The sequence below is a fragment of the Ursus americanus genome, chromosome 36 (assembly GCF_024610735.1).
Source record: "Ursus americanus isolate L20-20 chromosome 36, mUrsAme1.1.p, whole genome shotgun sequence".
Lineage (NCBI taxonomy): Eukaryota > Metazoa > Chordata > Mammalia > Carnivora > Ursidae > Ursus > Ursus americanus.
In genome coordinates, this window is record NC_142162.1 from 7,957,176 (window position 1) to 7,982,332 (window position 25,157).

Below are 25,157 nucleotides of genomic sequence, written 5' to 3' on the forward strand. Positions count from 1 at the left end.
GTATGAAGTTTGGCCTCCTCCCACTATTCCAACTCATGCCTAACTATTTTTAAACTTTACTGTCAGTTAAACCTAATTGTTTAATATGTTATTCTTATCTCTGTAAATAAAAATATATTCTACCAGAGATATAGGTATAATATCAGAAATTTTCTTACTCTTCACAGAGCCTATCCACCAGGTACCAGCCACAGAGAAGCACTTCAAATCTTGTTAACAGGTCATATGCAATGAGAAAGCCAAGTACCTAAAACTTCAACTGAAAAATAATTCCTTCTTTAAAAAATACTGTTATGTGTGACATATGTTTTATAGTTTAATTTTTTTTAACATTGGACAAAAACTTAAAAGCAGAGAAATAAAGTGGCATCTTTGGTGGTGTAGTTGGTTAAGCTTCCAACTCTTAGTTCCGGCTCAGGTTAGGATCTCACGGTCAAGAGATGAAGCCCCAAGTCAAATCTGCTTGAGATTTCTTTTCTTCCTTTTCTTCCTTTCCTTTCCTTCTTTCTTTTCTTTCTCTTTCTTTCTTTTCTTTCTTTCTTTCTTTCTTTCTTTCTTTCTTTCTTTCTTTCTTTCTTTCTTTCTTTCTCTCTCTCTCTCTCTCTCTCTCTCTCTCTCTCTCTCTCTCTCTCTTTCTTTCTTTCTTTCTTTCTTTCTTTCTTTCTTTCTTTCTTTCTTTCTTTCTTTCTTTCAAGATTTTATTTATTTGACAGAGAGACAGCTAGCGAGAGAGGGAACACAAGCAGGGGGAGTAGGAGAGGAAGAAGCAGGCTCCCAGCGGAGGAGCCTGATGTAGGGCTCGATCCCAGAACGCCGGGATCACGCCCTGAGCTGAAGGCAGACGCTTAATGACTGAGCCACCCAGGCACCCCTGATTGAGATTTTCTGTCCCTCTGCTCATGCGCACACACTCTCTCTCTAATAAATAAATGAATAAATAAAAAATTTTTAAACCACAGAAATACAAATAGTAGAGAAGCTCTTATTCATTTCTTTCAAGCTCACTTGCTGAAAATCACTTTTAACAATTTAGTGCTATCTTGCTAGGTATGAAAAACATTTTAAACTTTTCACAAGCTCTTTTTTATATATACATATATTATATGTATATACACGTATCATGAAATGTGAGTACCATTTCTTTGATTCAGTAGTTGACTGAAAAGGAACACTGGGAGCCATCACGAGCATAATAGTCTGTGTACTGTAAAGTTCAAACTGTGATGTTAGCAATTCTGAAATTCTCAAACAAAAAGCCAAGAATGTAAGACCTATATTATAACCAACCTTCTAATCTCCCTCCTGCCTTGCAATCAAACCAATGCATGTTCTGTTCATTTGACCACTCAGTCTCATGGCCCTAGCTCTCTCCCCACCACCATTAACCTAGCTCAGACCCTCACAACCTCTCCTCTGAACAAGTACATCTTCTAATTAAGTCCTTCCGACTCTAGTGTATCCTCTATATTACCAGCAGAGTTGTTTTTCTTAAAAGATAAAAGTATTATATCACCCACCAGACAAAAAACTTTAGGCTTCCTACTGTCTATCAGATGAAGTAAAATCTTCCTAGCATGGGAGATGAATCCCACCCTATGTTTTTCGACTCATCTCTCCCCAGTTGCAGAGTCTCATGCTCCAAGTCTAACTGATGCTTTCCAACATCACCCATATTCTTTTACTACTTTTGCAAATGTAGTTCCCTGTCTAGAATCCCTTCCCACTCCTCATGTAAGTTTACTTGACAAATTCCTACTCATCTTTTTAACTAAGCTCAAGTGACAGTTCCTCAGTAAAGCTTTACTCAGTTCGTTTAACAGAGTGGATATAGGAGGACTGAGTTAATGTCTTTTTCAATGATAATTACTCGAGTTTATAAATTACTTACCTATTCAGTTCACTGTAACATCTATAAGTCAGGAACTTTATCATCTAGCTTCGTATTCCTAGCATATATACAACACATGGTAGGTACTCAAAAATGTTTCCTAAATAAAATAAATCTAAAGATGGATAACATTTTCATAGGAAGAGGACATAAAAAATTCTATGGATAAGGCCAATGACCTATATTAGTTTCTGACTTTACTCAGGTTTTTATGACTTTAATACATTAGCATGCATGCTAGGCCCTCCTCAGTGCAAAACAAGAAAAGGAAATAAAGGTATGGATTACAAAATAAGAAACAAAACTGATCCAATTTGTAGAAGATATTAGTGTCTATGTAAAAACCCCCAAATAACAACAACAAAATCAATAAAATAAATAAGCAAACTGAGCAAGGTCATAGGCAATTATACACGTACGCACGCGCGCGCGCGCACACACACACACACACATACACACACAATCACTTGTATTTTGATATACAGCAATGCAGGACTGAAAATTTAAAAACCTTTTCATAAAAAAATTTTTTTAGAGAGAGGGAAAGAGAGCATGCAGCAGGTGGAGGGAGGTGGCAGAGGGAGAAGAGAATCTTAAGCAGGCTACGTGCTGAGTGTGGAGCCCAAAGCAGGTCTCAATCCCATGGCCCTCGAGAACACAACCCAAGCGAAAATCAAGAGTTGGACAGTTAACTGACCATGCCACCCAGGAAATCCTGAAAATTAAAAACTTTTTAAGTATAATTTATAATATCACCTGAAAACATGGGTTAGATATAAATCTACAAAAATGTTTAAAACATGCATGCTGAAAAGTACAAAACATCGATGAAAAAAATTTTAAAATAGCTAAATGAATGCAGAGATATACTATATTCAGATATCAAATATTAATATTCTGGGGCACCTGGCTGGCTCAGTTGTTAGAACAGGCGACTCTTGACCTCAGGGTTATAAGTCTGAGCTGCAAGTTGGGTGTAGAGGTTACTTAAAAATAAAATCTTTAAAAAAAGATTTAATATTCGTAAGATGTCAATTCTCCACATATTGCTCTATATGAATGCAATCCACACAAAATCTCAGTATCGTTTTGTAGAAATCGATAAGCTAACTCTAAAATTTACATAAAGAAGGGGAAAGGAACCAGAAGAGTTAAAGCAACTTTGAGAAAGAATAACATGTTAGACAACTCACGTTAATTCATGTCAAAACGAGAATAATAGGACATTCATGTTCATAAAAATGACACACTTGACTATACACTTCATATCATATATAAATATTAACTCAAAATGGATCACAGCACTAAATGCAAGAGCTAAAACAATAAAACGTTAAGAAAAAAAGTTTCGTGACTTTGGGTTAGGCAAGTAGTTCTCAACCAGGGACATGTGCCAATGTTTAGAGACATTTTTTTTTACTGCTACAGCTGGAGGGAGGGGCAGACAGTGGTACTGGACTCTAATGGCTAGAGGCCAAAGATTCTGCTAAATACCCTACAATGCATGAAACAGATCACATAACAAAGAATTATCTGATTCACATATCAATAGTGCCAAGGTTGAGAAGCCTTGGGTTAGGAAAAGATTTTTCAGATACAACATCAAAATCAAGATCCATAAAAGAAAATAACAAACTGTACATAATCGAGGCGCCTGGGTAGCTCAGGTGGGTAACCATCTGCCTTCGCCTCAGGTCATGATATTCACAGCAGCTTTATTTTTTAATTTTAATTTTTTTTTTTAGAGAGAGTGCACCAGTGTGGCGGGGCAGGGGGCGGGGCACAGGGAAGGGCAGAGGGAAAGGGAGAGAGAGAATCTTAAGCAGGATCCATGCAGGGGTCATTCTCACAACCCTGAGATCATGGTCTGAACTGAAATTAAGAGTCAGATGCTTAACCAACGGAGCCACCCAGGCGCCCCTCATAGCAGCTTTATTTGTAATAGTCCTAAACTGGAAACAACCCAAAGATCTAGAATCAGGTGAATGAATAAACAAACTGTGCTATATCCATATTGCTGCAATAAAAAGGAATGAACTCTTGAAACACAGTACAACTGTAAATTAAAAGGGACCTATGAGTTGGACAACCTCAGAACTTCTCTGTATTTTTCTACTGAAGTGAAAATGTATGCATATCTGCACAAATACATTCCAGCGTACTGATCTTTTAACCATCTTCCCATTCCTAAGTTTTTCACATATCAGATGCTCTTTTTTTCCCCTCACAAATTTTCTTGTAATACAAAGGCTGCATAACAACTGACACTCACAGTGACCTTATGCAATTTTAAAATAATGACAGAGAATAGAGAGTTCAACATCTCTGAAGTGATACCTGGAAAGTGACATGGAAAAGAAATCAATTCACCATAAGTCTTTTCATTTTAAAACTTTGAAAGATAGCCTAAAAATTAAAATTTAGTATTAAAGACAGCATACTGTTAACATATTAAACCATCACAGTTCCAACGAAGCTATATAAATTAAAACTACAAATTTTAAATTATTTTCCCATAAAAAAACTCACCAAAATGAAAATCACTTTTAATACCCCATTTACAAGTTCATGTTTAAGGTTGTTTTTCTTTTTCTCTTTTTTTATTGATGTGTAGTTGGCATACAATATTATATTAGTTTCAGGTGCACAAATAGTGATTCAATGTTCAAGGTCGTTTTCTAATTAAGGATAACTAATCCCATAATACACTTGATCCCAAGTAGGAATATATATATATTTTAAAGACTTTATTTATTTGACAGAGAGAGACAGCAAGAGAGGGAATACAAGCAGGGCGAGTGGGAGAGGGAGAAGCAGGCTCCCCACTGAGCAGGGAGTCCGATGCAGAACTCGATCCCAGGACCCTGGGATCATGACCTGAGCCGAAGGCAGACGCTTAACGACTGAGCCACCCAGGCGCCCCACCAAGTAGAAATATTCTTATTAAATAAAATAGCACATTATCAGAGACCTTTACCCATTCAATTTTTAAAAAATAATCTTATTTTATAATAGATTCAGATTTATAACAAAGTTGCAAATATAGTTCAAAGAACCATTTGATTTTGAAAATCAACCTCCTTGATCATGAAAGGGCTGCTATCAGCCCACCTCCTCCTTCCTGGGTTTCAGAGCCAGTATTACCATGTAAGGTGTGGTTAAGTCCGTTTTCTGGCTAGATTAATGGACACCTCACTCCACTTTACCTAAGTCTTCTATCTTCCCTACAAAGTACCCAATTCTAGGATGTCACTACCAACAATTCTAACTTCACTTCTTACAAAAAGGAAAGGGTAAAGGTTTAAAAAGAAAAGGAAAGAAGGTGATTTCAAGTATTTGAAATATACAATCCATTCATTTATTTCTCGGTCACAAACAAATGACATAAATAACACCTTAGATCTAGGTTAAGAAATTTTGACTCTTAAAATAATTTTTAAAAACATTACCTCGAAATTTCCTAAGAGACTAAGACTTGTTATAGGTGGAGCACTAGAACTCAGAAATGGTTTTTCATGAATATCTGGATCATCTTCAATGTTTAAACATGGTCGAGGACTATTAAAAAGAAAATCAGCAAATGAACACATTAAGCACAATATTTTCTAATTTACTTTTTGTACAAAATTAAATTAGGAGAATTTGATCAATTTTAATTTTACTTAAACTATAAGATAAAAAATTAATCTTACCAAATTTTAAGATGTGAAATGTCTAGTTTAAAATCCTGATTCAATTTTTGGTCTTTGCTATAGTATTGGACAAAAATATATAAGTAATACCCTAGAAAGTTCCAAGACAGAATTTATATCACATAGTGGCATCTACTAGAAATATATAATGCAGCCTTCTTGTCTTCATTTTCAGTTAAAAAATGAGAATACAAAGGCAAAATTATGTGACTAAAGAAAATAATGAGAGTATTACTTGTCAACATGGAACACACTTCCAAGGCTTTTTTCCTAAAGAAATGTAAGGAAAGGGAGGAGGCAAATGACCAGAAATATTCAAACCTACTTAAGTGTTTAAAACCAATGTGTTTATTATGATGACCAATATATAGTAGCTACTCAAGCTACTCATTGTCTTACTTTCTCCCTTCATCATTAATCATTAATAACTGTGTGTGAAATGTTATTTAAAATAACCAACTAGAAAATAATACTCCTGTTGAAATTGTGATTTTTTAGAGTAAACATCGCACAAGACTAGAAATTAGTGTAATAGTATTTCACATACACAAACGAATTTTAAAATAAATACCTTCTAGATGATACGCTTTTCAGATGCAGTAATGAAGAATCCAAATCAAAGCAACCTGATTGTGTCTTTCTCTGAGGAACCTAAGATCAACATAATCATTAGTGCTATTTAAAAACACTGTAACTTTTTTTCTTGAATTGATAGAATACTTTTCAAATGAAAGCTAAGCATATCTGGCAAATAATAAAACTCCCAAGACACCTTACTCACAATCATGCTCTTTATTACATATTGTTTTTATGTTCTCATTTTATTAACTGGTAGGAAAAAACAGATAATTAATAAAAGCACTTTTACTAGGTTTTGACTTTTTAAGAAGCAGAATTTGTTTTTTTCTAAAACCAAATCTTACGTGGAATCCTAATATATAAAAAGACTTTTACTTTACTTTATTATATGTAGTTGACCCTTGAACAACACAGGGATTATGGGGCACTGACCCCCCCCAACCCTCTGCAGTTGAAAATTCACATATAAGTTTTGGCTCCCCCAAAACTTAACTACAAATAGCCTACTGTTGACTGGAAGCCTTACCATTAACATAAATAGCTGATTAACACATATTTTATACGTTGTATGTGTTATATACTGTATTATATTCTTAAAATAAAGCTAAGGAATATGTTATTAAGAAAATCATAAGGAAGAGAAAATACATTTACAGTAAAAAACAAACAAACAAAAAAAACACACATATAAGTGAACCCAGGCAGTTCATACTGTGTTGTTCAAGGGTCAACTGTACTTTTGTATTTTGTCAGGGTAATAAAAGATTGATAGCTTTAAAATAAAAAGAAACAAAAAAGAATTAAATAGTGATGGGAGCCTGGGGTCTTGCCAGCTCTGCTGCTCCTTTGTCCATCCCCGCCCCACTGTGCATTTCCAAGAACCCTGGGGCTTCCCAGAGACTAGGATTGAAAAATACTGCTCTGCATGTTCAATCACCATAGTATATACCACATTACATTTAAGACAGCAATCAAACCAGCTAGCTAAAAATATCCTAAAAATGAAAGATTCAGATGTAAAATAAAGGTAAAATCACATATAGTATGCAAATTAGAAATACTTGTTTCTAGAATATTCAATATGTATACGTATGAAATATGATACTGAAAGTCTAAACTGTCTCAATATTTCAGAGTTCTACAAGTGTACCATGCTATTTTTTATAGTCAGAACTTAATGTGAAGTTCTCTATCTAAACTCTCATGTCTTCAATTCTGAAAAGTTCTTTACTTCCATTTCTTCTGATACTGCATTTTCCCTGTTCCATCTAGTCTACTTTTTGGAATTCGTAGTAGACTTACACTGAACATCTCATTTTAACCTCTGTGGCTCTTTAGCATTTTACCATCTCTCCTCCTTCCTGTACTTCATTAATATATGTCTCTCCATTCACTCAATTGCTATTCAGCTGATTCCAGTTCACTGTTAATCCATCTGTATTTTTATGCACACGTGTGTGTGTACACAGGAATTAAAATGTTTCATATTTAAAATTTCGATTTAGTTATTTTTGAAGTACACATGTTCTTACATATCAACCCCTTGTCTGTACCTGTCCCACCAGGTTCAGATATCCTAGAGGGCCATAATTTGCCCCAAATTTGGAGATTTATCCTTCTTTCTCTTACATTATATTATGTATTTAAGGGTTACATTATGTATTATTTTGTATTAAAGGTTATATTCTACACCAGGATTTCTGCATTTGAGGAGGAAGGGTCTGCCTTTATAAACATAGCCCACCATACTAAACAGAAGTCTATAGTGCTTTTTATATCGGTATAATGCTGACCAATTTTTTTTTCCTGATCACTTGGACCTTTTGTAAGCACCCCATAGGTAGGTCAATATTTGGGGTTATTTTAAATGGTTTGGAACTTAACTTCTCTAAAATAAACATTTATGGTCCAAGTTATAAATTTAAGTTCTAAATTTCTTTTCTTTTTTTTTTTTTTTTGAAGATTTTATTTATTTATTTGACAGACAGCCAGTAAGAGAGGGAACACAAGCAGGGGGAGTGGGAGAGGAAGAAGCAGGCTCCCAGCAGAGGAGCCTGGTGTGGGGCTCGATCCCAGAATGCCGGGATCACGCCCTGAGCCGAAGGCAGATCACGCCCTGAGCCGAAGGTACACCCAGGCACCCCCTAAATTCTAGATTTCTTATTCAATAATTATTTTTTGAACATAGGCCAGATATTGTATCCTTTCGGTTTACTTAACACAGATAAAGCAACAAAAATTATGTCAGTAGCAAAACATACATGTTTTTACTTCTGCTATGATATTGATCACTTGCCTCAGGTTTAACTGAAATGGCAGGTATAGCAACTAACTCCTGATTGCTTACTATGTGTTAGGAATGATACTAATCATCCTCACCACACTAAAAGAGACAGCATCACCCCCTTTGTAATGATGAAGAAACTGAGGCTCAGATTACATTATTGAACTAGTGTCACAAATGTCACACAGCTAGGGTGAAGTCAGTGTGACTCCAAAGCAACAGTCCTAACCGTTGCACTCAGATCTACAAAGCTACTTGTAAATGTAGAGTGGGGACATTTATATGTCTCAAAATAAGATGTTGCATGGCTTCCAGGTCAAAGACAACCACAAATTTGATTCCCAAATGACCCAGCTGGTGGTGTCAACCAGCTTCAGTGCTAAGATACAAATTTATTTATACAAACCCACTTGACACTATTAAATATTTTCTTTATATTTAGTAATAATTAAAATATGAGACAAAAAAATTTCAGAGAAATTTTATAATCCTAATATTTTTATTCATGCTTTTAGCTTTGCCCTGTATTAACACATAGTTATTAAATATATCAAAAAATAAAATGTTTTCTAACTGGAAATTTCTGTTAAAGGTATTTAAATTTTTTTCAATTACAATTTGGATAAAATGATTTGTAAACCTTTTAGATGTTTCCAACTTTAAATATGAAATAAGAGGAAAAAACCTTACAGGACTTGAAAGAAGAGGCAACCCAGTTCGAGGATGAAAGGCTCTGGTCGAAGTTCCATCTAAAGAATGAAAATTATGTTTCCGCCAGACACTTGAATGTTTCAGTGGTATAGTCTTCTGCTAGGAAAATAATTAGATTTAATGGTAATATTTAAGTAATTTTTGGTTTTATTCTTATTCCTAGTATGTTCTGAGGTATGACATCCTTGGAGGTGAAGCTAATGATCTACAGATCTGTATCTCTACACACACACACACACACACACACTTTAATCAGAAAACAATGTCTAAGTTTTTTCTAAGATACTGAATAAATTCAAATATTCTAAAGAAACTATGTCCAAATATAGTTGTCTTATCAACATATGGTCATATTTATAAATACTTAGACTCTAACATCTGGTAAGCTAATAATTGATATTTTTAATTTGTGAAAAAAACAACTACTCGCAGGTAGAAAAAATAGAATATTCTGAAATATAAAACTATGTTAATATTAAGAGCCATTCTCAGAGCATATAATTTGGCAGAGCATGATATAGAAATACAGTAAATGTGAATCTAATATATATATATACATGTGTATATATATATATATATACATGTGTATATATATATATATATATATATATATATATATATATATATATATAATGCAGTTACAGTACCATGTTTTTGAAGTGATACAAGAAACAGGCTAATTCTTGAGAATTAGACAAGTTTTTTTTTTTTTAAAGATTTTATTTATTTATTCGACAGAGATAGAGACAGCCAGTGAGAGAGGGAACACAAGCAGGGGGAGTGGGAGAAGAAGAAGCAGGCTCATAGCAGAAGAGCCTGATGTGGGGCTCGATCCCACAATGCCAGGATCACGCCCTGAGCTGAGGGCAGACGCTCAACTGCTGTGCCACCCAGGAGCCCCGAGAATTAGAGAAGTTTAAACCCAAACACCAGAAATTCATAAAAACACATGAAAATCAGAAAAGACTCATTTGTGTCCTGGCTCTGCCATTTGCTAGCTTTGTGACCTTGGACAAGATACTTAACCTCTCCAAGCTGAGGATCCCCATTTGTAAATTGGAGTTAATAATAACACCTAACTTCATAGTTTAGTGGAAGGATTAAGTATGCCATCTTGTGTAAAATATTCAGAAAAAGGCCTGGGCACTTAGTAAATGTTGTATGATTATATTTAAAACAAGAACATGAAAAAAATAAATCTTGAAAAGTACTATGGCCAAATGAAGCCACCCTATTAGGTACCACAAAGAATCATGAAAAGCTAATTGTTTTTGTGACAATTATAATTTTAGGAAATTGGAAACTATCATTTGATTAAATCCGTATGTTAGAGAACTAATTTTAGTGATGAAGATGAACTAAGGTCATTCAGATTTGGATCAAGGCAGTTAAGAAGTAGTTTTCCATATAACTGAGAATTAAATTGGTGATAATACTTAGAGAAATAAAGGAAATTTAAGAATAACAATCTTCTAAAGTTAAAAGATGGTTTAGTAGAAAGTTAAATAAAATGAAAATAACTGAAGTATCTTATTTACATAGTGCATGGAAGGTTTACAAAATAATTTAAAATCAGTTATTTGATTGTCACAACTGAGGATAGGCACAAGGGATCGATCATTCTTATTTTAAAACTGAGGATACTGAGGTTTTTAAAAGATACATGACTTACTCCCGTGCGACTTAAGGACCAAATTGTGAAGTCAGGACTGGAACCCAGGTATTCTGACCAACAGCCTAGTGATTTCACTACAGATATTCTTAAAATCCTTAGCTGAGTGGTGGCATAACACAACAGGCACACTGTATTAGGCCAGAGCTAACAAACAATACGTTAAGCTAATGAGTTTCATTTCTGACTATTTACTCTCCAGCACTTGTCCACAGTATTAAAATAACCAAAAAAGGGCATGAAGACTTTGTCTAACATTTGGTCTTAAGTGGGGTATTTTGAAAGGATGTTAATACTCCTTTTATTGCAGGCTTATTATAACAGACTGTGTACTATAATTAACGGGTACCTTGGGCCTTTAAAACTAGAGTTCCTGTAAACAAAATTCAAACCATAATAAACGTTTGAGAAATATATTTGAAATATTACATGTTACCTACCAACACCTCTGTAGTTTTCAGTCGTTCACATGTAGACAAACAGTTTTTTATATTCTTTCTCTGAGAACAGTTCTGTGATTTTTCATCAATTGTCTCTTCTTTCTTATCTTGTTCATTTTTCAATTGGTCTGGCTTTTTGCATTTGAAAACTTCATTATCATTGAGATAATTTTCTATACTATTAAGTTGAATATTTTGCTCACATGTCTTGGGCCTTTTTGAGTCTTTATTTGAGCAGTTGTTTTCATGTTTGTTCAAATATCCAGACATTTCCAACATAGTAGTTTTTATTTTTGAGTCATTTTTCTTGGAATTCTCAAGTCGGTGATTGTTAAAAGATTCTGGATTACAATTTTCATTTTTTATTATTTTTTCCTTATACTTATTTGTACAAATCTGTTTATCAATACTGCTGCAATTTGAATACTGTTTATCAAGTTCATTGCTAATTTCTTGCTCCTTAAATCGACACTCAGAAAGTGTATTTTCCAATCTAACTGTCAAATCTGAGTTATTTTTTTTGCAGTGAGGCATATTTGAGGGAGTCAAAAAATCATTAGCTTTGTTCTGTGTCTCTTGAAATGTATTTTGAATGATTTCACTAGGATTGTCCTGATACAGATTTCTTCTTACTTGAGACTTCAAAGAGGACTTGACTTTACTATTACATTTAAAAGAGCTCAATGATTTATTGGGTATTAAGTTTTTCCCTTCACTGCTGTCTTCTAATAAGGAAAATTTTGTATTAGAAATGGAAACGGAGGTGTCATCCTTGTTAATCTTCAACAAATTTTTGTCTTCATACAAACTCCTAAACACTTTAGAAGGAACCGAACTGGAGTCATGCACGTTGAATGACTGCCGGGATACACGCGACGCTGTTGGATCAATGTGCTCCAAGTGCTGAGCAATCCTTGCGATAACATCTTGCCGCTCCTGGAGTAAAGAGCCTATCAAAGGATTAGTCTCGCCAACAGACTGACGAGAATAAAGACCATCAGAAATGCCAGCTGCACTTCGAGGAGCTTCTGGTTTTACTTGAATTTTTCCCTCACTGGTATCTTCTGAGGAGGTAAGCTCTGCACTACCAAAAGAAATGGAGAACGTTTCTTTACATTTTCTCACATTTTCATTTTCTTGCGAAACCCGGAAAAGTTTTGAATGAAGTGAACCAGACTGCTGCATATTAAATGGATGTCCAGAAACATGTGAGGTGCTTGGATCGCAATGAATCAAATGCTGAGCAATTCTTGCAATAACTTCCTGTCGCTCCTGAATTAAAGAACCTATTAAAGGATTAGTCTCACCAACTGATTGCCAGGAACTCTGGCGGCTAGAGACACTGGAGTCAATCATTGAAAATGATTTTAAAGTTCTCACTGGTGTTCCATGTGACTTTTTATCTCCTTTACCACTGAAGCCCAGAATATTGGCTTGACATGTTCCACAGTCAGATTTACTGCCAGTGCCTGGATACAGTTTGACATTTTTGACAGCTGCAGTATATTCTGGAGTTGTGCCATTTTTTGCATGCAATACGCTTTCGGGTGCCATGGTCCAAGATTGTTTGCTACACAGACGCTGTGAACTGCTTGTACTACATAGTTCTGCTTCATTAGAACTGCGGTGCTGATGGGCTTTGAGTTCATGTTCTTGAATTCTTTTCTCATAAAGGCCAATATTAGTGTGAATACTACAGGTCAACACTGGGTAATTAGATTGTCTGGGCAAGGACTGAACGCTGACTTTCAAGGCCACATTGTGAGAAACATTGGGAACAGGAAACACATGTTCAGTTGGAGTCTGTGAAAAATTCCACTGCAGGTCTACATCAGCAGCACTGATTCTAGAATCATACAGAGAGATAGGGAATCAATGGATTATAAAACTTATTACTGTATATCATAAAAAATTTTAAATAGTCAAATATTTATCTTTGTTTACATTAATTACTGTTAAAGGGAAGTAAAAAGGCTTTACATTCAGCTACTTTACCATGCATGTCATTTTTATAAAACCAATAAAAAAAGTACAATAGTTTATGTTTAGAATAGGGATGATCTTTTTAAGAACACTAGCTATTTAATCATTTAGGCTCAAGAATATTGTAAGTTAGAGTGATCTGTCAAAACAGGAAAAACAGACTTTGTATTTACTACTAATAAAAGGATTCAGCTAATTCTGTTGTACAAGGTGATTAAGAGATACTCTCTATCTCATGACCACCTGCCCACAGAGACAATTAGATAGCTGTTCAGCAACCTGTAAATTTATAGTTTTCAAGATACAAAAATTAAGTAAGTCTACCATTATGGAAATTCAGCAGCCCAGAAAGTTTTTCTACTGTATTTATAACGGCAGCATTAAGTCGATTGTTGGTTCTTGAAAGCTATTCTATGCCAAATTTAACCCAAAAAGCAAAGTTCATACTGATTCCCATTTAAATTTCTCTAACTTGTTTTGAGAAAAACTTCAGTAAATTTTATCTACTTACATTTAGAAATGAAGGAAATAAACTGCTTAAAAGGTAAACTATCATTCAGCAGCTAACAAACATAATGGAATACACACTATCTTTATTTTGCCCTAGACATACCTGTAAAGAATATTTCGTGGAATAGCACCATGAGAAACACTCAGCCAAGCACTTAATTGAGAAAAAAACACAAATGAGCGGACAGCCAATAGAAGAGTCTTCTCTTCAATAAATCGATCTCCACTCCTAAGGGAAGTAAAAAAGTATCATTTAAATGTCAGCAAGTATGAAATGACTAAATTGTAGAAAGATAGAAGCTAAAATAAACATTCAGGATGTGTGCTTTCAAGAGTATAGAACCGCATTTACAAGTGTCACTTCAAGTCACATAAGTACCAAATGTCTAAACTTTACTATAGGAATAGAATTCAAAGACATGACATATTACTAAAATAATTTATAGAAAGCAATGGAAAACCTGATTTACCGACAACTTTCAAACTCAATACAACAACTCACTGTCGAGGAACTGGCTCCAATATCCATCTTTCTAATAATAACGCATCTTGCTTAATTGCAGGATCATTGAGATCAATTCCTTCTGTGGTGGGCCCATCATCACTGTAGCAGCAGTCTGGTAGTAGCATCACCTCCACCATGATCGGAAGGTTATTCTTCCACAACAATGAGACCTCAGACCTAGTTCTTCTGGCTTGGCGACACTTAAGGGAAAATGAATATAAGCAAAACGTCTCAATAGCCCAAGGAATTTTATATTTAAATTTTAAAATGATAATTGTAAAACAGACATCTGTATGAGAAATGAGTCATCAATGGCAGAGCATTGCTTAGGCTTGTGTATTTAGATTTCATCATTAAATAATGGATTAACACTACTGAGCTCTAGAGTGCGAAAGATCAGTACCAAACACGTATGATGCAAATTTTCTTGGGGGTTATTTTTGTTCTATTTTTTGGAAAAATAACTGCCATAACACAGTATCTGACAGGCCTTGAGGTGGCCCAGCCTAGTTTGTTAATTATACCATCATTACAGAAGAAAGACTTATTCTATGTGAAAATCAAAATATTAAAAATTCATTTTCGTTAAATGCTCAAAATAGACAAGACTTTAAAAGTGTAAAATTTTAGACTATATTTAAGAAAGGAACTATTGAGAAAAATCCTTTTAACAAATTATACACTACCTACCAAACTAAATATTTTAAACATGATATGATAGCAAAAAGTATCCTCCCATGGGGTGGGGGGGGGAGGAATATCAGAGGGAAACGGACTAATGTGAGGAAAATAATTATGAGGGTAATTCTACTAAATAAACACAAAGTCAAAAGTAATAATCTTAAATCTGGCTTGTAAGAAGGCAGGTATGAAATTGGCTGTCAGCCCGCATGCTGATTTGCAAAGATAACCTACTATGCTTTCAAGAGCATTAAGAGTCAAGGTTATTAGCTATGGTCCAGGATTTGGATTTTTTTCATTATAGATTTAACCAATTTTATATTTAAATGTGAACATTATAACTATCATGTAACACAGATGATGACAAAATTTAAACTAGTTTATATAAAAGATAAATAAAAACTACTCAACACACAATTCTCACCTGAGCCAGCTTGTCACTGCATTCATGTTTGGTAGTTACTGGGTAACAGGACTGTGCTGGAGGGCAATGGAAACTTTCTGTGCGACCTTTTACAGAACATTCAGGTGTTCGTCCTTCTGTTATTAACAAGGCCAAAGACACCAAGAACTCCTCTGCATCATATTCAAAATATTCATCTAGAGTATCTGGTATTTAAAAAAAAAAAAAAAGAAGAAGAAAGAAAGAGAAAGAAAGACGTGTCTCCAATTTAATGTATCATTGGTAAGAAGTCACTTTTTACACCTTTAAAATACTTAATTGTCACAACCGACATTCAAGTATATTCACTAACAAAGAGTGAAAGGGGAATAAAAATGAGGCAATTAAAATACAGTAAACTTCACAAGTAATGCAGGGTAAGGAAAGGATGGATAATTCCAAATTCCAGTTAAGACAAAGATGGTTAAAATCATAGCATAAAATTATTTTTATGTAAACTTCAATTAAAACGTCTAAGATTCAGCTATACATTTATAATTCTATACATATTTAGATTTTTGGATGTCAAGTGCAACAGTTTTTGCACACAAAATTTCACCAATCACCAAAAGGTTGAAAAGTCTTGTGTCATATATTTTTTAGCTAAGTGCTTTATTATTATTAAATATTAGAAAAAGATGCAAACTCAAACGCATGTTTCTCCCCTCTTTCCTTTGTCCCTTTGTTATCTAGTTGCTCGTTCTCACAACCCTAATTCTCTGCTGTGGACATTCAGAGCTATGGCGTCCTTCTCTGTCTATACTATACAACAGTATTAGTTTCAAAGTAGAAATGCTATAATTATCCAGTAGACGATGCAGGCCCAAATTACAACATATAAAGTGTGCTGTTTTTTGGTTACTACCCAGTTCCAAAAAATCTCATCTGCAGGTATTTTCACTTATTTGTAGTAATTTTTAAATTTCACTTTAAGTGCTCCAAGTTTGCGAAACACAGTTAAATTTCAAAAGTGTTAACCTGCTACACAGGTTGAACATGTGTGCAAATATACACACACAAAACTCAATTTGTTGTGCAATCCAATTAAACAACACATACTTTAAGTACAGGCTAGCAGTGTGGTTGGAGACTCTCTCGTGAGGCTGGGCAACTGCAGTGAGCTACAGCTCCCAGTTAGCCACGTAACGGAGGGGGTACACAACCAATATACTCATGATCATTCTATATCAGTACAACCATTCTGTTTCTCACTTTCAGTACAGTATCCAATAAATTATAGAACACAGTCAACACTTTATTATAAAATAGGCTTTGTGTTAGATGATTTTGCCCAGCTATACGGTAATGTTAGTGTTCTGGGCACGTTCAAGGCAGGCTAGGCTAAGCTATGATGTTTGCTAGGTTAGGAGGGGAAGATGCTTTTTTCACTTAAGATATTTTCAACGGGGCGCCTGGGTGGCTCAGTTGTTAAGCGTCTGCCTTTGGCCAGGGCATGATCCCAGGGTCCTGGGATCGAGATCTGCATCGGGCTCCCTGCTCTGCCGGGAGCTTGCTTCTTCCTCTCCCACTCCCCCTGCTTGTGTTCCCTCTCTCTCTGTCAAATAAATAAATAAAATCTTAAAAAAAAAAAAAAGCTATTTTCAACTTACTATGGGTTTATCAGGACGTACCCCACTGTAAGTCAAGGAAGATCTGTAGTTTTTAGGAATAGGACCCTAATTTATAATAACATGCCAACAAGAGAGTAGTCTCAGCTTTCAACTTTCCTCCAGGAACCAATTAGATTAAAAATCAAGGGTCTCCTTTAGTCTCCTGGGACCCACTGAGTTAAATCCTGGTGTCCCTCAGAGGGAAGCAAAAGATGTAAAAGATTCCACTCTGGTGGTTCTGTGGGTTTTCAAGTTTACTTCAGGCTTGCCATGAGTGACCTGGCATGATTTTAGCTCCTTGGAGATTACTCCGGACTCATTCTGTTCCTTCCCCCGAGCTTGTCAGGTAATCCTGGAAAGCTAAGAATTGTGGCAGAGCAGTGGCTCCTAATCTATAGAATGCTGAGTGATGCCAAGATGTCAGCTACTCCATGTGAATACCAAGGATGGTCCGCAATCTAAGTAGTAAGTCTCACATTTACGGGCTACTACTTTAAAAAAATACCTGTAGTTCAGAAAAACCTACCAGGTCAGATTAAGAAAGGGGGAAGGGCACACAGAGTAAGGAGTGTAAGAGTGCTATCTTTATGCCTGCAAAACTATAATTTATCTCTAAAGCCCTAGCAGAATGGCTTACACACGAGGAATCATCACGTTTAAAGTGATAAAAATTAAACTATTATGAAAAGCACTTTTGAATAATATAGTATTTGCTAAGATTTAGTTGATTTAGTCATTATCTCCTCAGATGGTAAGCTAAAAAAACTCCAGGGGAGGCTGGCTGGCTCAATTGGTAGAGCATGCAAGTCTTCCTCTCCGGGTCATGAGTTCAAGGCCCACATCGGGTGTAGAGCTTACTTAAAAAACAAAAACAAAAACAAAACAAAAAAACCCCTCCCAAACCATGACTGGAGTCTATAATCCTTTGGATGACTTACTGAATTAGCCAGAGTGTTAAATATTTAAATGAAAAGTTTGAACCGAAGATGAGAGATGACAGTAGTTATCTATTAGTTACCTATGTAAAAATCATATAAGAATTACAAGGAATAGCATGGATTATACAGTGGTATTATGAAAACTAAAATACTACTTAAGTGCATGTGACTATGTGATGACAACCTTTAAGAAGTTGTCAGGAAAAATTTATGGGTGGTTGGATTTTAAGAAATGAGAATACTAAATCACAGTAGCTATTAGAAAAGTTGCATAGTTAAAATTTTGGTAATGTCAACCTCCAAAACACCAGACAGCAGAGTTTACCATAAGGAATATGAATAGTAAATGAGAAATACGTCATGCTAAGGAAAATTCAATAGAGGGGTGCTTGGGTGGCTCAGTGGGCTAAGCGTCTGCCTTCAGCTCAGGTCATGATCTCTGAGTCCTGGGATGGAGGCCTGCATTGGGCTTCCTGCTCAGCAGGAAGTCTGCTTCTCTCTCTCTCTCTCTCTCTTTCCCTCTGCCCCTCCCCCCTGCTCGTTCTCTCTCTCTCTCTCTCTCAAATAAAATAAAATCTTTAAAAAAAAAGGAAAAGAAAAATTCAATAGATACAACTTGATATTCTGAGGACACAGCTTATTCCAGAAATAAATTATAATTTCAGGGCTTCTGAAAACAATTTGCTTTTACAAAAACAAAAAGTTTCATATCTAGACAAAAATGGACTGTTAGGCTTACATAGTAGTTAACATATTTTGAAGAAATAATTTATTTGATGTAAAGCGTAACACTAAGAAAACAGAAAGGATGTTACAAATTTTCACAGGTTATGAACGACAGATCTTTGGAGACTGGGGATTAATGAATCAAAACAGTTCTAGAGTCCCTCTACCTCCAAGACTGTAACGAGGATTGTGTTTATACCACATCAGACTGGGAGCCATGACCAGACTTGCTGCTTCTGTAGTGGCCTGCACTTCTGGCTCTGGGAGTTTAGCCATTTCTTTTAAAGTTTCCCATCTGTTCTGTTTAACAAAAGAGGTGAACAATTTGGCCCCTGGGAAAACTCTGATCGGAGTGATCCATAGATAAAGTGGACTAACTCTCGGGAGAAGTAAATTCTTTATCACCGGGGCGGACTGATAGACACATGCCAAGGGGTGTGGTTGGAGGGATTCAGATATCAAGTGGTAGCTCAGTTAGATTTGCAAGAGGTCTTTCAACCCTGAGAGGCTGTGAATCTCTGTTCTTCAGAAGTAGCTCAGAAAAACACCCAGGAGAGAGGTCAGAGCCACTACCTCCTTCTCAAGAGACTCTAACTAGAAGCCCCTCTGCACTGGTCCTTATCAGGTAGTCATTTAGAACAAAAACCTGGGACAGCTCAGAGCTACTTCAAAGCTCTGTCTAGATGGAATGGAAGAAGGTCTTAGCCATCGCTGGGCTGCTGTATATGGTGTTCAGTTTACTTCTAAAGCCTAGCAAGGTAGTAGAGAGATTCCATGCTTCTCATGACGTGGAATACAACAAGAGAAACAGAACCACCTGGGGGTTGCTAATAAAAAAAAAAAGTTTCTCTAAAAATAATGTCCTTATTTTCATTTCATGGAGGACAGTCTGGTAATATCAATCAAAATTCTCCTTTTACAAATTTACCAAGGAAATAACATGTACACCAAGCAGAATAATAAAGGATATTTATTAAAATGTTTATACCCAGTTTTTAAAAAACGGAATAAACCGGGGTGCCTGGGGGCTCAGTCGGTTAAGCATCTGCCCTCTGCTCAGGTCATGATCCCAGGGTCCTGGGATTGTTCCCTGCTCAGCGGGGAGTCTGCTTCTCCCTCTCCCTCTGCTCCTCCACCTTCTCACTCTCTCTCCCCCACTCTTTCTAAAATAAATAGATAAATAAATAAATAAAAATCTTCTAAAAAATGGAATAAACCTAAATGTCCAACAATATAGGACTGGTCAATATAACTGTTATACAGTTTTATCTAAAATAATGATACAGGGGCGCCTGGGTGGCACAGCAGTTAAGCATTTGCCTTCGGCTCAGGGCGTGATCCTGGTGTTCTGGGATCGAGCCCCACATCAGGCTCCTCCGCTATGAGCCTGCTTCTTCCTCTCCCACTCCCCCTGCTTGTGTTCCCCCTCTCACTGGCTGTCTCTATCTCTGTCAAATAAATAAATAAAATCTTTAAAAAAAAATAAATAAATAAAATAAAATAAAATAATGATACAGATCTACTTTTGATAAGGAAAGATAGCTACAAAACATCTTCAAAGTGAAAACACAATGTTTTGAAAGAATGTTATGATCATGTGTTTGTGGGATCACGTGTGCCACATGCATAGAAAGACACATACAACAAAATATTAATCAGCCCTATAAAGTGAACAAAAACACATAAGCTAAATTTTAAATAAACTATGTTCTCTGGTTGGTATTAAATGATAAAGCCTATTAACTGAAAAATAACATGTAAATAAAAGCATTACCTAGTGTCACATATTTTATTTAGTTGTTGTATCGTAGAATTCCTACTTAGTAGGTCATAGTTTAGTTACTTAATGCAGGAATTGGTGAAGACAAACACAGGTAAAAGCATACTGGTTGAAATACTGGAATGGAACAGTTTAAAATGCCTTTTCTCTTTGCTTTTCAAAAAATAAATTTAAAAAAATTAATATCTAGAGTTTCATACTGATAATATGAGAAACACCTACGGAGGGAACTGAGAATGGGTGTTAAGAATTAGTGAAGAGGGGGGCGCCTGGCTGGCACAGCGGTTGGGCGTCTGCCTTTGGCTCAGGGCGTGATCCCGGCGTTATGGGATCGAGCCCCACATCAGGCTCCTCCGCTATGAGCCTGCTTCTTCCTCTCCCACTTCCCCTGCTTGTGTACCCTCTCTCGTTGGCTGTCTGTCTCTCTATCTGTCGAATAAATAAATAAAATCTTTAAAAAAAAAAAAGAATTAGTGAAGAGGTTATGCTCAAAGAAATGGACTCTGTTGACAAAACCAGTATGTAGGTATTAAGACTTCATTCATTCAAAAATTATTTATTATATACCTGCTGTGTGGCAGGCAGTTTCTTAAACACTGGGACTTGGAGCTTGTGGTGGTAGAGAAAAACAAGAACAGATTAATAAGAAAAATATCTATGGCGCTAAGTGCTATGCTATAAGTGCAAAAAGAGTGATGTGTGAGTGAATATGTGAATGTTTTTATATCGCGTGTTCAGGGAATGCTTTTCTGAGCAGGCAACATTTAAGTTGAGATCCGAACAAGAAGCTAGCTATTCAAAAATGAGGGGAAAGAGCATTTTTAAAAAAGGATTTCTTTATGAGAGAGAGAGAGAGAGAAAGAGAGAGAGAGAGAGAGAGAGAGAGAGAGAGCAGGCATCAGAGGGAAAGAGAATCCCAAGCAGACTCGGTCCTGAGTGTGGAGCCCAATGCTGGGCTCAAACTCACGACCCTGAAAGCAAGACCTGAGCCAAAACCAAGAGTCGGACCCTCAACCAACTGCACCACCTAGGTGCCCTGGGGAAAGAGCACTCTAACCAGAGGGTCCAAGGTGAGAATGAAGGGGTATGTGCTGGAGGTGTGAGGCTGGAATGGCAGCAGGAGGGAGAAAAAGTGGTAAAAGATGAAGTTTAGAATAGTGGTCAGGGGGGCACCTGGGTGGCTCAGTCATTAGATGTCTGCCTTCGGCTCAGGTCATGATCCCAGGGTCCTGGGATCAAGCCCTGCATCGGGCTCCCTGCTCAGCAGGAAGCCTGCTTCTCCCTCTCCTGCTCCCCCTGCTTGTGTTCCCTCTCTCGCTGTGTTTCTCTCTGTAAAATAAATAAAATCTTTAAAAACAAAAAAAGAATGGTGGTCAGGAACCAGATTATATAGGATTCTGAAGCTAGAGCAAAGAGTTTAAATTTTGTCATAAATTCAATAAGAAGTCATTGGAGGGCTTTAAGGAAATGACGAGATCTGATTTACATTTTAAAATGATCACCCTGGCTGCTATGTTGTTAATAGGAAAAAGAACCAAAGTGGGTATACTAGTTAGGAAGTTGCAATAGCTGCCCAGGCTTGGGGATATAGTTTAGGGAATCACTGGCATTTGGAGAATATTTAGAATCAAGAGTTACCTAGAAGAATATGTTGAACTCGTGACAGAGCTCTGGGGCATTCTACCAAGTAGTGATCTAAGAGAGGGTGATGAACCAACAAGAGGAGCTGTCAAGAATGGTATCATGGAAGTATAAGGGAAAAAAAATTAAGGAGGGCAGGGGCAATGGTTTCAAACACTGGTGAGGTTTAATAAAATGTAAACAAAGAAGTGACCACTGGATTTGACAATAAAGAAGTCACTGGTGACCCTGACAAGAGTGATCTCAGTAAATAGTGATGATGAAAGACTGGGCAGATGTGACATAGATTGTCAGTTATTCTGAAGCTTATAGATGATAAATACAAAAGCCTACTTTCCTAGTCCTCCTTGAGCACAATGGCCATTCATGCATCACAACAGCCCTTTCTATAAAAACAAGTTTTTAATAGGCAATATTGTCAAACAAAATGGTCCCCAAACCTCAAAACGAGAACAAAAGAAGTTCCCTTCTAAGTCTATGGGACAAGGGCAGGAAATTCTCTCTCTTTATGATCCTGAAATCCAGCCACTAAATCTTACTAATTTATTCTTTTAAATTTTTCTTGGATTTGGGGCACCTGGGTGCCTCAGTTGGTTAATCATCTGACTTCAGCTCAGGTCATAATCTCAGGGTCCTGGGGTTGAGCCCTGCATCTGCTTCTCCCTCTCCCTCTGCCCCTCATTCTGCTCATGCTCTTTCTCTCTCTCTCTCTCTCCCCGCCCAGATAAATAAATAATAAATAATAAATTCTTCTTGGATTTAAATCCTCCTTTTTAACCTCAAGACAGTTACCTAAGTTAGGCTCTTATTTTATACCTGAATTACTACAATAGCCTCCTAGCTATGGCGGCGGACTCAAAGCCCCTTCTTACTCACTTTGCATCCTAGTGCAATTTATCTTCCTGAAGAGCCATTCTATCACATTCCTCTCAGCTCAAAGTTTTCTGTTTGTTTGTTTTACTGGCTCCCTAACTGCTGTTGATCCCAGTGTAAACTCTTAAGCCTGCCATGAGGGCCAGGACCACCATAGCTGGCTGCGCCCTGCCAGATTCTGATGTGAATGCTGCCTCTTGGAGATACACACTGAGGAGACCCTGGTTCAGACTCCACTGACAGAGTCTTAACTGTCTCCTTCATTGCTTCTTCATCTCTTTCACAGCTCCCCACATAGTCTCTCTGTGCTGACCAAAACTACTCCTTATACCATGCTCTACTCGTTTCCCTCCTTGTACCACTGCTTGCTCTTTTCCACCTACTAAACGTGGCTTCTTCTTTCCAACAGTTCTGAGATTTCTGAAGAGTTTCCTGAGTCCCTATTTTTTTCCACAAAAGAGCTCTTTCCTAACTCACTTCCACACTGATCTTTCACTGACCTTATACTCTTCCCCAGAACTTTTGTAATCCATCTAGGCTATGAATGGTTACTTCAGAGTGCTGGCCCACAGTCCTAAGGTCATGAATTTCACCTCCACATGGGTAAGTTTCACCGTGTTCCATGAACAGACTGTACTGCTAACTTCAGCCAACCTTTGCCCAGACATGAGGCACTTATCACAAATGAGACCATAAAAAAGGAAAGGATAGATCAGTGCAAATCAACCATGACTTCACGAAAAACCCAGCATTATATTAACAGTTCCATAGGTAACCCGACCCATCCATTTCTTTATAATATTTTTAATATTTCATGGATGTATACATCCTAATGGATTAAACTCTACATGCACCGAAAGTGTTTTGGTTTCTCATCTATACGTTCCAATCTCAAAGGCATGTGTTGTATGGTTCTGTTTTAAGTGAGGATTGTAAAGGTTCTTAGAAATCATGTAGCCTAATCTACCTTACTTCCAGATGAAGAAAATAAGGCACAAAGACTCCAAGCTTTCTTGTTCAGAGTTGTACTGTTGGAAGTTAGAATCCAGTATTCTTCATCTCAAGTACAACTTGATTTACATACCATGAGAAAGAAGTTTTTAAACAGAGAATAAAAGGCAAAGTTGATTTAGTGACAAGTAAAAAAATAGTGGCTGTAGCTGGGAACAAGAGCCATTTTACACATGCGCTATTGTTTTATTAATAGTTACACACAAATATTTTCACTTATAGAAAAGTTTCTTCATATACAAAAATATTCTTTTTTGTTGCTAAGCAACAACAAAACATAAACTGAATTTTTAAAAGTCCTCAGTACTCTATTATGAAAAAGGCAAGTGATCTATAAACAAACTTATCATGGACTTGCTTTCTTTTCTTTTTTTTAAGATTTTTTTTTTTAAGATTTTATTTATTTGCGAGAGAGAGCAAGAGAGAGAGAGAGAGCAGGGGGAGAGAAGCAGGCTCCCTGGAGCCCAATGTAAGGATCGATCCCAGGGTCCTGAGATCATGACCTGAGCTGAAGGCAGACGCTTAACCTATTGAGACACCCAGGCGCCCCCTTGGACTTACTTTTAAAAGCAACTTTCTGGACTTGCGTGTGGTTTGAATTCAATCAAATATTTTTGCTGTACTTCTACATAATACAATACCACCGAAGTACAAAATTATAATTAAAGTATTGCAATATTCTGAGGTGTCATCTGAAACACTAAGTCATATGTATGTTTTTATAATAATCTACCTTTTCAAAAATTGGCCATAAATTTTAATTGTCACATAATCCAAACATTCAATTAAACAAAGATGATCACCGCCATCTTGAGTTGTTAAGTATTTTATCCAGTGCTTCTTCCTTTTAATTCTCATGATGTAGCATTGACTGATAGTTTAGAGCATGAACTCTGAGGTCATGCAACCAGTTCTACAACTTGCTAGTTGTTTGGCTTTGTGCAAGTTATACAACCTCTCTTTGCCTCAGTTTTTCTATCTATTAAATGGGGATAATAATAGTATCAACCTTCAGAGGGTAGTTAGAAGAATTAAATGATTGTTTATAAAGATTTTTAGAATATTATATGACATAGTGATCACTATGGAAGTGTTTGTTAAATTTAGGATAAATATAAATACAATGACACAGGTCTTCCTCTCATTCTAAAGATGTGAAAACTAATTCTGTAAAATCATTTGCCCAAAGTC

General features: G+C 36.3%; 1 protein-coding gene across 6 annotated transcripts in view; it reads right to left on the minus strand.

Annotated features, from left to right (window-relative positions):
• ATOSA (atos homolog A) overlaps positions 1 to 25,157 on the minus strand; it is an 89,829-nt gene that overhangs the window by 14,095 nt on the left and 50,577 nt on the right. For 5 of the 6 annotated variants that reach the window (XR_015723167.1, XM_045812166.2, XM_045812165.2 and 2 more), the window contains 7 exons: positions 15,370 to 15,554; positions 14,262 to 14,464; positions 13,863 to 13,988; positions 11,267 to 13,112; positions 9,134 to 9,253; positions 6,152 to 6,231; positions 5,338 to 5,446 (listed from right to left, as the gene is read on the minus strand). Coding sequence is in view for 5 of the 6 variants with exons in the window: in XM_045812166.2 (XP_045668122.2) it covers positions 5,338 to 5,446; positions 6,152 to 6,231; positions 9,134 to 9,253; positions 11,267 to 13,112; positions 13,863 to 13,988; positions 14,262 to 14,464; positions 15,370 to 15,554 (2,669 nt within the window). In the remaining variant the exon portion in view is untranslated. The remainder of the gene's footprint in view (positions 1 to 5,337; positions 5,447 to 6,151; positions 6,232 to 9,133; positions 9,254 to 11,266; positions 13,113 to 13,862; positions 13,989 to 14,261; positions 14,465 to 15,369; positions 15,555 to 25,157) is intronic. The other variant, XM_087859148.1, reaches the window with a different exon arrangement.